Genomic DNA, 17,442 nt, shown 5'->3' with positions numbered 1-17,442 from the left:
CAGGGACGCTCGCCGCTCGCCTGGAGCTCGTCGAGATCTCTCGCGGGAGTTCGTTCACTTTCGTTGTACCGCGCCGAGCGTGACGACGGCGGAATCGTCGCGTCCCGTTGGGTGTTCTCTGTCGGTCGCGCGCGCTCAGGCTCAGCTCAGCTGACTCCTGTCGTTCACGGTTTTACGGTTTACGCGTAGCGGACGGGTTTACGGTGCGCGGACTAGAGGGGCGCGTGTGCGGTGGTCGCGTCTTCGGCGACATTCGGTGCTCGGTGATCGTCGCTGCCGTCGTAGGACTCGTATAGGGGCTCGCGTCGACCGCGAGAAAGAGAGAGAGAGAGAGACAGCGCGCGAGGTGGACGGAGAAGGAGCGAGCGTGGAGGTTAGGTCAGCCCCACCGACGTTGACTCGACAGTTTTCTTCGTCGCCGCGACGCTCTAGGGACTTTGGCGCCGACGCACACTCGCGCGGCCCGTACGACACAGCGGGCTGAACAGCTGATGCACCACCGACACCGGCGAGATGTCAAATATCGTAAGTGCACGCGGCGGCCCCCCCACCCCCCCCCTGGGGGCCCCGGGCCCCCGGGCCCCCGTACGACGCGAGCGGAAGCTGCCTCTCCCCTTTTCCCCGCCGCTCGCTTCGCCGTCGCAACGTGGCCGCGAGTGAAAAATTCCCAGACGCGAGCGATGCGATCGGGGCCCCGTTCCCGAGACCCCCCTCGTGTCTACCTGGTCCTTGGGTCCCCTTCGCGTTCATCTTTCCTGAGAATAATTTCGACGAACATAAGCGGACGGACGAAGCTCGCGACGTCCGATCTCTCTATTTTTGACAGTTGACTCGTGACTTGACAGTTGCTCGAATGTAATTATGTAACTTTTACAGAGAGAAATTAAGCTAGGGGCTCTCCCTCATGCCAGTCTTGATTGTTATTGTGAACCGTCCGACGTGGAAATTTGTACAAAAGTGACTAGAATATTCTTTTCCGTCACTTGGTTTTCGAATAGATTTCATTTACATGCGAGTGAAACGAATAGTGCACAAAGTTAGGAGCGTGTAGTCTTGATACGAAGAATTTTATCCTGTACAATGCTCAGAAATTGCCTTTGTCGAATAAATATGAGTTTGTCTATTATACACTGCGTTTATTTACTTCCAGATCCTACGTGTGCAGTCTCCAGAGGGTACAAAACGCATAGAAGTGCTACCTTCTGATACAATTTCTCGACTTTACGAGAAGGTATAGATCGCAAGATAGCCTTTGTAAATATATAATTGTGGAACAATTGTCAGTGGGATTTATCTCTGATTGTCTCTTGCCTTAGGTCTATGAAGCCTTCGATTTAAATAGTTTTGGATTTAATCTCTGCAAGCAACGAAGTCAGAAGGAGCCACTTACGTCTACTCGAAGTAGAACGGTGTCAGGACTCGGTCTTTCTCATGGAGATATACTTTACCTTGTGCCAGCCAATGGCACCCAACTGTGGAGTGCTCCGTCGACCAGTAGTGCCTCCAATAACACTTCTACAGGTACTGACGATTCATTCGCACACGCGGTAGAACTACAACACATAGAACATACTTGAAATGATACATAGAATTAAAATAAAGCATGCTATTATCCAATATTAAAATATAAAATCATCAAATGCACTCTTTAGGACTAAAAGAGGAATAAAATTTTTATGAGATATACGTCATCTTGTTCGTCAAATGTCAGGCTTTTATATTACTTTGTGTGATACAGAATCAGGCCCAGTGGACGCTGCTAACGGAATTACAAATCGTTCATCTGGTATGCCGCGATCTCTGTCAAATGTAGTCGAAAATGATATCGATGAGCAATTATGGAAGCTGGACGGCAAGATCCAGCGTAAACGCGATGAAAAACTGTAAGTAATCTAAATGACTCGGAGATAGTGTCCCCAAGTGAGAAAGAGAAATTTGTTTTTACAGTTGTCGGCATGGAGCGAGAGGATGCTGCGTTCACTGTTCGCCTCTGGAACCTTTTGACGAAATTTACCTGAAGGAACAAAATATCAAGCATCTGTCCTTTCATTCATATCTCAGGAAGCTCACTGCCGGAGTTGATAGGTACGTGTGAAATACGTCGTGAAATAATTGTAAACGTCATGACAAAATATTCGACTGTATCTCGCATATATATATATATATGTATATATATATCATATATATATTTGTCGCAGGGGCAAGTTTATACAATTAGACGACATAAGCTGCCGTATAAAGACTGGCTGCAAGGACCATCCGCCGTGGCCGCGAGGAATCTGCAGCAAGTGCCAACCGAACTCAATCACTCTGAACCGCCAGACTTATCGGCACGTGGACAACGTCATGTTCGAAAATGCTAGTTTAGTAGAACGTTTTCTTAATTACTGGCGCAGCACTGGGCACCAACGTATCGGCTATCTGTACGGAAAATACGAAGTACATTCGGATGTTCCGCTAGGAATTAGAGCAGTCGTTGCGGCCATATACGAACCACCGCAGGTACATAGCGCTCGTACACAATCTTCGACAACAAATCTATAAACATACACTTTTGGTTAACAAGTATCGAGAGTAACGTTCGCGTTGTTCTGGTTTTTTTTCTTGGTCAGGAAAGTACAAAAGACACGATAAGACTTCTGCCGGACGAGAAGGAAGCATTAGTCGAGGAATTAGGCCGGACACTTAATCTGAGGAGAGTCGGATGGATTTTCACTGACCTCATAGCCGACGATATCAAGAAGGGAACGGTAATTTGATACACTTTTATTCCTCATATAATTCATTCTTAATACCGAACTCGTACGTGCGGCGATTAACTTCGTCAGTTTTATTTGACCAGGTCAAACACGTCCGCAATATAGAAAGCCATTTCCTATCCGCTCAAGAATGCATTATGACTGGGTACTTTCAAAATCGGTACCCAAACCCCTGCCGCTTCTCGCCTAACGGTTATTTCGGCTCAAAATTTGTAACTGTTTGCGTCACAGGTAAGTCAATCTTACAATCTTACTTTATAACATATGTATCCTTTTTGTTTCGAAGATATTAGGTTGATTAAAAAGCTTGTTTCTTGTGTCATATTAGGGCACCGGCCATATAGAAAAAGAAGAACGAATTTTTTAATCAACCTAATAATACAATAACATTTCCTTCGAATATTACGAAATCTCTGCTACAAACGCCATGCAAAACTAGTTATTGGATACATTCATCATATATATTTTTCTCCGGAATATTACAGGCGATGATAAAAATCAAGTGCACATGGAGGGCTATCAGGTGTCCAATCAATGCATGGCGTTGGTACGAGACGGTTGTTTGGTTCCTACAAAAGACGCACCGGAATTGGGCTACGTGATCGAGTCCACCGACAAACAATACGTTCCGGATGTCTTCTATAAGGTAAGTTCAAACATATCGATTTTATTTTCTATTCGATTACGCTTTCTTGAATCACTTCGATCTAACAATACATGTATATCGAACGAGTGCCTTCGAATTTTTTTCACATATGTCTATCGCAGCTTAATATTTATTGGAATTTACGCAATTTTGTCGCACAACTTAAGATATAGATATAGGATACGAACAAATTATAATACATGAAAGAATAACTCAAAATCGATCGATTAAAAGTACATTTAAGTTGGGGCAATAAACGTTCACTTCGTACATGTATAATGAAATAATAAAATTCGTTTAAACGATGGTTCTTACGGTGTGATTACCGCGAACCCGAAAAAAAATCACGATCTTTGCGTTTTCAATGATCACCGCAACTCGAGAGCGGGGGAATAAGAGAGAGAAAGAGATAGAGCGGAAGTAAGAAAAAGGAGAGATACGGAGATACCGAGGGAAATAATGGCGAGGTAGAAAGGCGAGGAAAGAACTTGTCCAAGTGCTTACAGCCGCTCAATCGTTTAATCGCACGCGAGGGGCCAGGTAAATCGGTCGGTCATTAGAATCGATATTACAAGCTATGCGTTGTAACCTCATCACGTTCATAAAAATATACGTAGTTTATATATTTGTATATATATATATGCATACGCGCGCGCATAGGTATCTGTATCTGTGTGTGTGTGTGTGTGTGTGTGTATTTTTTGTGTATATGTACGTGTACAGTTGGGCCTAATCTTCACTCGCTTCGATACAATATGTTCTTCTTTTCCTCACGATTACGTACTAAGAGTTACAATTTGTCGGAGTCTTCCCCGTTTAGCAGCGAAACGAGAGAATTTGTTCATTCATCCATCCGTTCGAACACACAATCATCCAATCCCCCCCCCCCCAACCCCCTTACGGTCGTCGTGTATACAATATTGTACATGTGCAATCGACAGCAAAAATGCCTTCCGGCGTGAAGAGATTGCGAACTGCTTTAGATCGAACCAGCTTCTCTATCTACGAGTCTCGCTAGACTTTCTCTAGATCTTAGCTAGCCAGCCAGCCAACTTACTGAGAGAGAGAGAGAGAAGCTCGATATATAAACGCAGTTCTCGGCTTCGCTACACTCGACACGGACAGCATTTCCGCTCTTGATCGTACAGGAGCGAGTTATTTATCCCTAAAGACGACACGCGACGTGACGCGTTTTTCGCATCGCGTCAATCATCGCGACGTCGATCGCGAGAGACGCGTTCTTCTTTTTCCTTTTTTTTTTTTAATCAGCTAATCAACAAGTGTTAAAACTTTCAAGTTCAACATCGAATGAGGCTTTTCTTCGAGAAGGCATATCCGCGACGACGCGAGGGCGTGCAATTTCTGCTTATTACGCGTGAGTGTGCCTTGCCTTGTACGCGCGTGGAGATATATTCGCACGCACGTGTGTTCGCGAGAGAGGGAAAGATACGCAGCCGCTCCCCGCGTACGCGCGCGCGTGTGTGACATTGTATGTAACGATAATAACGCATGAGACTTCATTACGAGGATTCAGACGAGTAATTATAACGCAGTTACATTATATCGTAGTATTTTTTCGATATATAGCATCGAGGAATGATTCGTTTAATATATATATATCCGCACATTTCTTTTTTTATTCTTCCGTTTTCCGATTAGACGACACGAGGCTTACGGTCTACAGTAGTAGTATTTAGGCCTTGCATACATATGCGACGTATTTTGAGATCTAATCTTAAATACAGATATAACCCACGACGGTTCGCTAGTTCGCAAAGAACGAAAAGGGAAACGGGCTCGGGCCGCAAGTATCCGAGCGGCGGTGATCGCAAGATTCTTCTTCGCAAAACGCGCGCGCGCGATGAATATCTCTTTTTTTTTATTTTCTCTTCCCTTTTAGCTCTTTTTCCTCGCACCCCTGGAACGGAACGGAACGATACGATACGATACGCGATCGCCGTGTCCGACGAACCATAAACCTGCCCTCCTACGTGATTAACTATGCCGATATCTCTTCCACCTCTCTCGGCTAAGATATCTAAACGAGACCTGCGTACATGGAATCACGCGATTCACGACTTTTAGCAGCAAGTCGCGAAGGTCGCTAAGAAAAAAAAAATAAAATAAAAGGACAAGAGAATCGAAAGAGTCGAATGTGTTTGCGCTCGTGCGCAGATTTCATCTCTTTCGTTTCCTTCGCAAATGTGTCTCGCGTACATGACACACGATTCGGTTGCCTCCGACACAGTTCGCTACACTTAAATTCCCAGATTATTCTACGCGTGCTTTTTTTTCCCTTTTATTCGCTATCTACGACCTAAAACATTAGCTGCGCTCGCAGCCGGCCGGAGAACCGTCTGCCGCGATCCGCGCGGTATTATTTTCTCCGTTATATCACGTTCAAACGCGCGACAAACGCGTTCTATGAACTACAACGTCGTAGAAGAGTTAATGCCGATAATAGCCAAAATAAACGTCAGACCTCTCTCTCCCTAAAAAAAACAAATGTCGTATATCAGCTAGAGAAGTCGTATCGATATCACGGTCGATCTCTGAGGTACGTATGTATGTGTGTGTGTGTGTCTCGTGTGTAAATCGATCATCGTCGTTATTGTTAGCAGAATCTCGTATCGATTCCCAGTCAATAGCAAAATATGGATTTTTATCTCTTTTTCATCTTCTCGCACACGCCCATGTTTTAAAAATAGATTCGACATCTTTAGACGCTATTGTTAATAGTTAATTAAGTTGCATGACTCGTACAGAGCGTTCGAGGATTTCGCGGAGCTAATAAACGTGTCGCAACGATCTCCCCGAGCGGACATACGCGCGGCGGATATAATAATAACAATAATCGTCACCCGTCGTCGGACAATTACGTGTAACGCGATTTCTTTTTGCACGTTTCTTCTTACGTACAAGTTTCTCCCGCGAAACGCGCGCGAGTCGGGGATACCGTGGCGACTTTCCTTCGGTTATCTAGAGCAGGAAAACGTGTTGTATACGGCGTTATATCATATATACGGAGTACATAGTCATTTCTCGGAGATTTACCCGGCGTTGCAACAAACCGCGCGACAGCGATAGCATAAACGTTACAATTTACCGCATTTCGTGATTTGAATATTCTTGGTAGGCTTGCCGGTCTGGTCGCCGAACGTAGATATCTTCTCCACCAGCTCCAATCCCTCGACTACGTGGCCGAAGATGCCAGTAAAGCCGCGCATCTCCTGCAGTATTATGCGAAATTGCGAGCCGACCATGCCGAGGTTGTCGTGCCGCTTTTGCGTCCGCCTCATGCCCACCGCGCCCCTAACCGCTGGGAACTTGGTATCGTCCGGCATAAAATAACCTTCCTCGAATATGCTGCGTCCACCGCGGCCGTTGTTAAGCTCGAAGTCGCCGGTAATCACGGACTCGCCCTCCCAGCACTGGAATATCGTGCACCCCTTGTAACCGATTCCGGCCTCCCCCGTCGACAGCACGCTGAAATTCTTCGCCATCTTCGGCGCCGCATCCGGTCGCACCTCGATTACGATGCGCCCGTGCGGCGAGCCGTTCACCTCGATGTTGAAGTAGTACAGGGGATACGGATTCGCGGGACCTCGCGTCAACGTCGCCGTCATCGCGTTGGACGGCGGTTGCGGGGACGAGTGGACGGTCACTAGACTACCGCCGCCGACGCCGGTACCGATCGCGTCAGGCATGAACGTCGACTGTTGCTGTGGATGCATTATGGCATTGGGCGGTGCAGGCGGTACTGGTTTGATGGACGGTGAACCGGGTGGAATGAGGAGCTGCTGGGGAGCTTGGTTGGGTCCCGGTGGCGGCGGTGGACCCTGATGAACGTGAACGGATGGCGCCTGTTGCGGTGGCGGTGGCATCATACTTGAATGGTGGTATTCCATCGAGCCGTTCGGCATGTGCTGCTGCTTGCTGACGATGTGACGCGTGTACAATTGCGACATGCAATAATTCACAAGGAACAAGAGTGGGTTATGCGTGGCTGCGAGATGATTTGACATACGACTACCATTGCCCTGAGAAATGATTGGATCCGTCGTGTGAATGCCCGCCAATGCTTGCTTCAACAAGCCGAAATCAAATACCACTCCAGAATTGCCGATGAGATCATCCAGCTGACACTGCAGCATCATCTCCTGACACTTGGACTGCAATCTTTGTTTTTCGAGAACTAGCTGCGAATGTAGACCGTACACGTCGCCCGGGGTTTCGCTCATCTGCAGGCCAATCTTCGTCTTACCTAGGGTCTCGCGCGCCTCCGTTATCTCGGGAAAATGACCCCAGCCGTTCTGCAGATCCGTTTCTACATGCGTTTTCAATGTCATGCACGCCTCCAGCACCTTTAACAGAAAGTCGCGTTGCTGCCCGGCCAGTCTTTGAATATCCGCCGTCAGTTTACCCACGGTGACTAACTCCTGTTGAACCTGCAAACGTTTTTTTCTCGTCGTTAGCTTTCTCGTTTATCGTAAGATCGGCCCGATCGGCAAAATAGTAAAAACTTACATCGGATATGAGCTGTTCTTTGGCATCGGTTTGTGATTTGATCTGATGACCCGGGTGATCCTGCGGGCTCGCGCATGCTCTACAAAGCGCCGTGCAACACGTCGCACACCACAGTGCCAGTGGCATTCCGTGTGTGTGACAGTTCTCGCTCTGCGAAAATATTTAAGCGTTATCGATCCGCGAGGAGAAACCGTCCACGCAGTGTAAGCAGATCGGGAACCGAGACTCACAAGAGAGCCGAACGATGGGGATACGCACACGAGGAGAAAGCACGTACGTGCCTCGCTAACCAAAGTTCCGAGCACACACGTACGTGCTTTCTCTTTATGCGCGTATCCCCCACCGCTCGACTCTCTGTGACTCTCGGTCCCCGATCTGGTTATACTGCGTCCACGTGTTTACATGATAAACGAAGGTTCACGACCTGCCAGCAGGAAGTGCCGCAAGTAGAAGACGAAATGCATTTCTCGTAGGGATCTTTTTAAGGGGAAAATCGAAATTATATCGCAGACTCGAGAGTAGTCGTCCGCACTTGGGGATAAAACGAGAGTGATGACGCTCTTACAACATCATCCTATTATTGCCGGAACCGTTCCTTCTCGATATGGCTTCGCACGCGCGTCCTGTGTCTCGCGGTTACCCCGGTTACCCCGTCCCTCTCGGCAAAAGCTCGCCGTTTACCGTACGCGACGGTTTCGCAGCGGCCGAATGATCTCTCGTCCTCCAAAAATCCCACGTGACGCAATGTTATTCAGCAGAGATATCTCGATAGCACGATTGAATTCAAACGAATCGACCATCGCGTAATTTTGCGTCGCAGAAATAATCTACTCCAATGTCGTTTCATTTTGCTGCATTACTCTGGCGTCGCAATTTGTTTCATTTTCTCAAAATCAAATACAAGTACTTCCCGGATCGTTTCCGGGTAGATAAAGATCGCAACAGGTCACGCTACTCTCCTACGATGATCATCCTACCTAGATCGTTATATTTGAAACAAACTTTATACATTTTGATCTCCGACTTTTCAGCATATTATCGTCGAATGTTTCGAGCAACGCGGAAAATATATCGGGCCCGTGAAATTCAGGGAAAAGAATCTCGCTCGCGAAGCGTCGGATTAGGGAGCAATTACCTTTCTCTCCTTGTCAACGAGTTTGTTGGACGTGTTGTTCGGCGTGATCTTGAAACACGACAGATTGTTGGCCAGGGCAAGTAGAGCGGAGTGTGTGGGTAGAGCGTCCGGGCCTTGGTCACCCAGGTCCGTCTTTTTCCAGCAGTGCGCGCAGAACAGGTCGCGTCCCTTCAGCAAATTGTTCTCGATGCACCGTAGGCAGAAGTAGTGCTTGCAGCTGAGATACTTGGGACACTGCTCCACGTCATTGTACTTCTGCTTGCAGCAACCGCAAAGCGTCAGCTCCTCCAGGTCCGTTAGCACACTCGGATCCAGCATCTGGAAGCGCAATACACACGTACACATCGTGCGTGCGTATCCCACCTTCGTGCCTCGCAAATTTCGTCGCAAAACGTACAGGCGCGCGCGAGACGCGAAAACACAGTGCACATACACACACACAGACACATGTAAACCCTCTCTTTTTTATCTCTCTCTCTCTCTCTCTCCGCCTATATCGCGCGAGGGAACGTTAGAATAAAACTTCCACTGCTAGATCGCGGAATCCAGTCGTTGATCGATATCCAACGTAGGTTCGAAAGATCGTGATAAGAAACGCCTCGTGCCGTAACTCGTCGTCATCGTATACGAAATTTCCTTCAAGTTCTGCTACTCGCTCCCAGCGGTGTATCCACCGTTTCCTCCCATTCACATCCCGCTCAAGTTTACTCCGGCAGAGGAGGAGAGATTTACCTGTTTGAGCAACATCACGCCGCGAATTACGGAAGCGTAGCTACCCCTGTCGGTTACGTGCCCCTGAAACAGATCGCGATGACGTTTAATCGCGCCGATGCGGCTTCCGCCTCCAGAACGGAGTAAGTATCGGGGGGAAACTTTTTCGCAGATATTCGCGCGGTTCTCGAAACGACTCGAGAGACAGAAACGCGAAGAGTCGCGCACGTTTTACGGACGCGAGGTAGGGAAGCTGCCTCTCGGCGGAACTCAACGAGCTTCGGGACCGCGTGTCACGCAGGCACTGCCGCGATTCACGCGGAAGAGAGGAGCCTCGGGTACCTCGCGCGAAGGAAAGAGACTCGTAAAAGGTCACGCCGTCAACCGCGTATGTAAACAAAACACTCGGTGTACGCACTTCCCTCGCTGCGCACCGTTCTCCCTCTCTCTCACCGCTCTACGTGCTCCGTTCTGTATTCCCTATCTCTCACATCGTCGCTTTTCTCGCGCGGAGTCCCTCTCTAAACGTTACTACGATCACTACATGGTCTCCACGCGCCGACTCGACCGTAGACTCGTCTGCCGTCCCGTCGCCGTGGACTTTCCCGGTTTCAAGAACACGCAGCGCGGCGCGAAACCGCCGCGGCCGCCGCCGTCGTCGTCGTCGTGTCGGCCTATATTCCTTGACCCATATCGCACCTCGTGCGTCATCGAGTCATCGACGTTTTCCCCGTTTAGCGAACGTGCGTCTTCCTCTCGCGCGCGCTCTCTCTCTCTCTCTCTCTCTCTCTCTCTCTCTTTGTATGCGCGCAGGGCACGAACGGCGACGTCGTCGTCTCTCGCGGTATTGTTTACGTCCTTATGTCGACGACTGGTCCACTCGTCCGCTTTTTCCTCTCGCCTTGAGGCTTGAATGCGCGATTCGGAGGAATCGATACGCCGCGGCCGCCGCCGCGTCGTCGTCGCACACGTGACAACGGGTAAACACAACTCGTGCCGCGCGAATTCGATTCGCGTCCGGGATACTTCGAAAGGCGGGAAAGCGCGGACCCGACAACTTGAGCTCGCCCGCGGTGCCGCTCGCCCTTAACCCTTCCCCGTGCACCCGTCCGCCGCCTTGATCACCTTGACCGTGCCGCCCTGGGGGGAGTATTTTCGATAAGTGCCGTGTACTGTAAATTACGATACGCAACACGTGATAACACCCTGAAAAACGATTACGGGATCGCTTCTCGAAGAGCCGTTGCGTATCCTAGAGGATAACCGATGGCTGCGACACTTTATTTTTCGACGTCCAGGCTGGATCTTTACGTAAACGAGACATCTTAATTTACGTAACCGTCGACGTTCGCTTCATTTTATAGACAAGAATCTAAAAGAAAAAGGGATCGTATAACAGTGCAATCGTCGAATTTAGAAACATCGAATTTAAAGTCAAATTTGTACTGAGAAAAAAATTTTTCTGCATTTTTTTCAATATCAGTTTACGTACAACTGTGACTCCATTTACTTCCTTTTTATTGGTACATGTGTATTCACTGAGAACAAATATACTAATAAAAAGGAAAATTTTCTTCATTTTAATAAAGTCACAGTTATATGCAAACTAATATTTACTAAAATGCAGAAACATTTTTTCTCAGTGTGGCTATCCCGTTCTCTGCTTAATTATCATTCAATTTTGCTAAGGGAGCGTAATCAAACAGGTCTCGGCAGATTCCACTGATGTTTAAAACGCGCATTCGCGACAGCGAGGTACGGCTCACGTTGAAAAACTCGGCGTCGATAATAAACGCTAATTAAATATCACTTCCGGCGAAACGCTTTAACCCGCGAGTGTTAACCTTTGGACGGAACCACCTCGATGCATCGGATCGAGTCGCTATCTCTCCAACCGATCGTTCGATCGACCTTATACTCCGATTTTCTTCCCGTTTAAATATCTTGAAAGAGATTTACGTAGGGTAATACCGTTCAGTCGCGCCGCTGTCTCCCACAAAAGTTTTCGGAGCGACACGAGTCTCGCTTCGAGAAGCGCGTTGTGCAAACACACGCGCGCGGATGCGTAGGACGTGTAAATAAGAGGACCTATTCGTCGAGGAGCAACGATCTGCGCTCTCCGCGGCGAATTGCGTTCCTCGACGGTCGGAGGGATTTCTTATTTACGGCGAACCCTGACGATACCGCCGACGATGACGACGACGATGCTCCCGCGCTCGTCATGGCCCGCGGAAGCGCTATCCCGAAGCGAAGACTTGGGCGAAAGAGGGTTAGGTGGACGACTTTCGGTATCCGGCGCGGTATCAGCGCGATAGATAAGCCATTATGCAACGAGAGGCCTCGAGAGGAGCCGTCTCGGTAAGCTCGGTCGTCCGCTCGCGCGCGCGGGCACGCGCGCACGTGCGAGAGAGCGCGCGACGGAGAGAGAGCGAGAGAACGGCACCTCGCGACGGTCCGCGCGCATGCGCCGGAAATCCCGCCAAAACCGTCGCGGCGAGATCGTCGCGGAGCACGGGGTTCGCCATTCTTTGAGCGCGACGTCGTGCCTCTCTCGCGCGCGCGAAACGCAGGAGGGGGGAGGGGCGCGAAGGAAGGCAGGGGGCCGACCGGGACGGGGGGGGGGGGGGGGAGGAGGGGGCGACGAGTCCTCGGATCGGAGGCGCCGGAGGACGGGCGGACGGGGTGGAGGCGGAGGAAACGTATCGAGTGCTGCTCGGCGAGGCACTTCCTCGCGACGTCGCGCGCCGCGCGTCGCGTCGCAACCGTCCGTCGTCGACGAGACGAGACGGACCGACACGGCGGCGACGGCGCGGCGTCGCGCGCGGTTATCTCGACCCGGTGAAAAACTCGACCGGATGTTCTCGCTCGCCGAGGGGGGTTTACCTATACGCCGAGAGCTCCCGAGCCAACCGCCGATCGCGACTCGCGCGCGGCAAGTCCACAAACCCACGCGGATCGAAAAACCGTTCGTAGAGTGTCGTAGAGACTACTGAGTACTGCGTGTCAGACGGATTCCGCGCGCGGGAATGTGCGCGCGCTCCGTCTCGCTCCTTCCCCCGTCCCTCTTCCCCCCTCTTCCTCATGGTTGTGCGCGCGCGCATTTTACGCGAGATACATGCATCTATATATATATAGATATATATATATATACACACACACACATACACGTATGCTTTCTCTTTCTCTCTCGACACACGCACAGCCGTTCCGAACACGCACACACGCACGCACACGTCCAGACGCTCCGATTCTCTCCCGCTCTCTCTCTCTCTTTCTCTCCCTCTTCCTCTCTCGGTCTGTCCGCACAGCAGGATTCATTGCAAATGCTTCCGTACCGTGTATACGTCTCGCGGAACGTCTCCCTGCCGCGGCTATGGAGAGGCTGACCGTTGGCACTCCGTCACTCGCGGCGCGTGCCGCGGCGATGCTCACTGCGCGACGTACGCTCCGGGGGCCGTGCGATTCGGCAACTTTGATTTACATCGGGCCTGACGTCGCGCCGCGCGCTGTTCCGCTCGCACCGCGGAACAACAACCACTACCACTACAAGGAACAACCACCACCACCACCACCACTACCGCCGCCGCCGCCGCTGTCGTTGCCGTTCTCGTTTTCGTTGTCGTCGTCCTCGTCGCCACTGCCGCCTCCGCCGCCGCTGTCGTCGTCGTCGTCGTCGTCGTCGTCGCGCGGATCTTTTTTCGTTGAATCGCTTATGCGGGTTTCCCTACTTTATTTCTCTCTTTACCGTAATACGTCTACGTATATTCCCTCTCTATCTCTCCCTCTCTATCTATACGTGTGCCGTGTGTGTATGTATACTTTTTTTGTACTTTTCGCGTTACGTGTTTTATACGTGTTTATCGAACGTCGTGAGTGTTACTGTGGATAACATAACGACGGCATGCCGGTTAACGCGGGCGCGCGGCTACGGGCCTCGGCTCATACGAACGTTCTGCCACATCATGATGTTTGGTTCACTAAACTAACCACTAGCATGGCGGCGACCGACCGACCGACACACACCGCGTCGCGCGCTCCGTCGCTTACGCGCTTCTCTCGCTGCCTCTCCCCGCTCCCTTCTCTCCCCCCGTCGCCGCGCTCGATTCGGCTCTCCTCGTCTCGTTTCGCCCCTGTCCGTACCTCTCCCTCCCCTGTTCCGCATGCGTATGTCCCATACGTCTCTGTCGCTAACTAACCTCCCTTCGCCGCCGCCGTCGTCGCCGTGATTGCGTCGTCGTCGCCGCAACTCCGCTACTCCGCAATTCCGCTCCGCGGCGCTACTCCGCTTCGTCCCAGCTCTCGTCAGTCTCGTCGCGTGCGTGGCAAATGGCCACGCGACAACTACGTCGCCAATCACGTGCGGCGCGCGATCAGGGCGTCGCCAATCACGTGCGCGCGCCCCTCGCGCCGCGTCATGGCGGACTGTGAACTGGTCTTTATGGCGGGAACACAAGCCGTGAAAAGAATTTACGGGTATACTATGTTTACGCGATACGTTGCTTCTGGAGTAACTTGCGATAATTCACTCCGCGTAAACAAGCGAATTATAGTGAGTTACTACGGAAGTAACGCTCGCGTAAATATAGTAGAGGAAAAAGATCGTAGCGCGCGATGATTCACAATTTTCTTAATAAATGACCTGATTTAAAAATCCCATCATTAGAAACGTAGATAATTCAAAGCGTCAAATTCGAATATACAAATGCGAAGGTATTTAATAAAGAACACGAAAAAAGAGGAATACAGATAGCGTATAGTTGCGTTTCTAATAAAACGAAATATGTACTTGAAAAAATGGTAGAAATAAGTATGTAAAATTTTTTTGTCCACTGAAATAATAAGTACGGTTTTACAATATAAACGTGTACATTTTTTCTTCAGGAGAAAGATACGTATGGAAACGAGGTGACGAGACTAGCAAGACCTCTGCCAGTAGAATACTTATTGGTAGATGTACCTGCGTCCACTCCGCTTACCCCACAATTTACTTTCTTCACGGAAGACAACATCACTCCATTTCCAGTTGAAAACAGGTATGCAGATAAATACATATATGTATACATGAATATAGTTATTAGAGTTATTCATATGTAAATCTATGTTTCAGGCAAATCGATGGACAGGTCCAGGAATTCAATTCATTGTGCACCTACATGCAGCAATTTAACAGCGATCAATTTCTGGAGGCGACTTCTGACTTTCACTTGCTCCTCTTCATCGCTACCATGGATATGTATCCAATGAAGGTGCAGCTTCTTACATTTCTGACCTATAGAGTGGCAATATTATGATTTATTACTCAATTACCCGGGATATTTGTTTACGTTTGTACACTTGTTGTCATTTGTGTCACAATGGAATAATACTTTCCATTCAAGATTTTCTTGTATCGTGTGTGGAAACATTGAATTCGGGTCTTTCATCTAAGAGGCAACTAAGAGGCTTTATCACCAAGCTCTCCAATATTCCAATGATTATTGACAAATATTCTGTCTTACAGGACCACATGTTGCCGCTGCTCGAAGCTATTCGCAACAAGGACAAGCAGAAAGCAATGGAGTGGGCTCAGTCGGAGCATTGGGCGACGGTGGAGCAGCTCATATCTGTGACCTCCACGTCGTCGCGTCCGCCGCAAACCTCGTCCTTCGGTAACAGCTCGAGGACGTTGCCTGCCGCGGCCGCGGAGGCCAGTGGCGGGATAGGCGTCGGTACCGAGCCGATCGCGAATCCGCCGCCCGACCAAGCTCTCTGGACCTGTTCCCACTGCACTTTTCTCAATGCCGCGGACTTAGCAGTTTGCGAGATGTGCAATCTGCCAAGGTACTCGTAATAAACCGTCAAAAGCGCTAACGGCGAAATTCAGTGTGCGTTTAAGGGGTGCTGTCTTTGAATCTACTACTTCGCTTCCGCAGGATCTGACGTGTAACGCGTCCTCGCGGATGTAACGATTGTTTTCTACGCATCTTTGGCCTTATTTATGAGTGAATAAAAAAAAAAAGGAAGAAAAGAAACACCACAAAAGTATTTTCCGACTGACGTATTTCCCTCACCTATCAGGCTTCTCCCCGTAACATATATTTTTTTTAAATCCGTAACCAGTTTGCGACGGTTCGACGGCCTAAATATTAATCCTAGCAGAATGTCTTGTGAAGTTGTGACTTACAAAATGATTTTAACAGATCAGAAATATTTACTATGAATTTTTTATATGTTTACAGAGGAGATGTTGAGGAATATGACGAAGAAATGATGAGGGAATTGTTTTGATAACAGAATCATGAGTTCAGGAGTTCAGTCGAGCCTAACGATGCTACAAATGTTATAAATTTGCATCAATATTCGGCATTAAACAATTTATAGATCTTATGTACATCATATATATATTTTTTCATGAATAATATTCAACTATTATTCCTTAGTATCAGACATACGTAATATCTTGCGAGATAACTTGCAAAGAAATAGTTATCGCAAATGAAATGTAAGGGTATATAATTGACTGATAAAAGGGAACTAGAAACATGTAGGCTCTTCAAACGTTATATATATCCGCTGTTTACTTAAATATCATAATCCAAATAAAGTTTCTCTCATCGTTAATAATAATTGACATGTAAGAACAGCTTGCTTCCTCCGCCGTCCTCTAGTCTCTTCGATCCTCACTTCGGCAACATAAACTCCTTGCAACAAATTCTCGAGACAACAGCATCGGCTAGACTGGTGATGTGCAGTTCATCCTCGTCGATCTTGTAAGTCTTTTTTACCAGATTCACATCCGTAAACTGTTGCAGCCTCGAAATGGGTATCCTCTCTCCCTTGACGCTTTCTAAGATCTCCTCCAGCATGGCTTGCTCCTCGCCAGGCTTGTGTATCAGTATCACCAGGATGTTCCTATCGCCGTCACCGATACCGAACTCGATCAAGGAACGAGATATGTTCTTCGACATGGACAGGTAGAACAAAACCTCCGTGTACACGGTCCTGGTGATCAGTCGATTTCGCTTAGCGCTGAGGGCGGCTTTATTGGCAGCCACCACCGCCTGAAAAGCATCGGTTATAAGCGCGACTTTTGCCACGCAACAGCGAAGCTTCCCGGCGACGAGCTTCTCGCGTATCTCCGAGGTATTCGCGACATCGGCGAACAGGTGCAACGTGCAGCAGAAGCCGGTCTCCTGATCCAGCTCGACGCTGTAATCATCCATGTCAGCTGTTACGGCAATTATCGATGATTGTAAATTAGTGTGTCAGTCGACTCTGATCGCCCGGATGATTAATCTCGCGTTCGGTCTTCTGTTAAGAAAATGCTGCGACGGTCGTACGATCGCACGTCGCGTTTCAGTGATGACTGACAGATGCTCGGAAGACTCGTGTAATTCTGACTATTCTGAGCGAAACGCAGCACGACTAATAAATAATACAAAACATATCGCCGGTTTGGTTTTACGGGAGCGTATATACATATGTACGTTGAAGATAATGAAGAATGCTTTGCCGTGCGCTAACGCCATCTCTAAACATTACAGCTGGAAAAGGAATCGCGAATGGTAAAGGAATGAGAGACGCGGGAAAGAAGAAAATTTATCGCACGTATGTGTGCTAAACAGAATAAAATAATTATAAATTGTAATACAAATTTACGAGAATAAAAAATATTAAGAGTTAAA

The 17,442-nt window shown here is 48.8% G+C and overlaps 3 protein-coding genes across 11 annotated transcripts; 1 reads left to right on the top strand and 2 right to left on the bottom strand.

Annotated features, from left to right (window-relative positions):
• Window positions 1-383: 383 nt before the first annotated feature.
• Npl4 (nuclear protein localization 4) lies at window positions 384-16,384 on the top strand. The gene is made up of 13 exons (XM_071706320.1): window positions 384-525; window positions 1,151-1,231; window positions 1,317-1,521; window positions 1,739-1,883; window positions 1,948-2,085; window positions 2,199-2,502; window positions 2,613-2,750; window positions 2,843-2,990; window positions 3,245-3,405; window positions 14,660-14,811; window positions 14,886-15,024; window positions 15,279-15,598; window positions 15,997-16,384. Exons 1-13 carry the CDS (start codon window positions 514-516, stop codon window positions 16,043-16,045), a joined length of 1,992 nt encoding a protein of 663 aa, XP_071562421.1. The 5' UTR covers window positions 384-513; the 3' UTR covers window positions 16,046-16,384.
• Window positions 2,751-14,142, bottom strand: LOC139772545 (uncharacterized). 9 transcript variants are annotated; one of them, XM_071706323.1, is made up of 5 exons: window positions 13,114-13,803; window positions 9,800-9,862; window positions 9,068-9,385; window positions 7,933-8,082; window positions 2,751-7,853 (listed from the first exon to the last, which is right to left on the bottom strand). In XM_071706323.1, exons 2-5 carry the CDS (start codon window positions 9,812-9,814, stop codon window positions 6,501-6,503), a joined length of 1,836 nt encoding a protein of 611 aa, XP_071562424.1. In that variant the 5' UTR covers window positions 9,815-9,862; window positions 13,114-13,803; the 3' UTR covers window positions 2,751-6,500. The 9 variants fall into 9 exon arrangements, with proteins under 9 accessions (XP_071562424.1, XP_071562423.1, XP_071562425.1 ...); XM_071706322.1 differs by having other exon boundaries at window positions 13,766-13,789; XM_071706324.1 differs by lacking the exon at window positions 13,114-13,803 and adding an exon at window positions 12,662-12,817.
• LOC139772550 (EKC/KEOPS complex subunit TPRKB) lies at window positions 16,303-17,402 on the bottom strand. The gene has a single exon (XM_071706335.1). The coding sequence runs from the start codon at window positions 16,978-16,980 to the stop codon at window positions 16,438-16,440; it is 543 nt and encodes a 180-aa protein (XP_071562436.1). The 5' UTR covers window positions 16,981-17,402; the 3' UTR covers window positions 16,303-16,437.
• Window positions 17,403-17,442: the final 40 nt, after the last annotated feature.

The sequence above is a fragment of the Temnothorax nylanderi genome, unplaced genomic scaffold, assembly GCF_030848795.1.
Source record: "Temnothorax nylanderi isolate EJ_2023f unplaced genomic scaffold, tnyl_v1.0 TNYL_tig0051_pilon, whole genome shotgun sequence".
NCBI lineage: Eukaryota > Metazoa > Arthropoda > Insecta > Hymenoptera > Formicidae > Temnothorax > Temnothorax nylanderi.
Note: the sequence above shows the minus strand (reverse complement) of the source record. Positions and strands in the feature narration are given on the sequence as shown.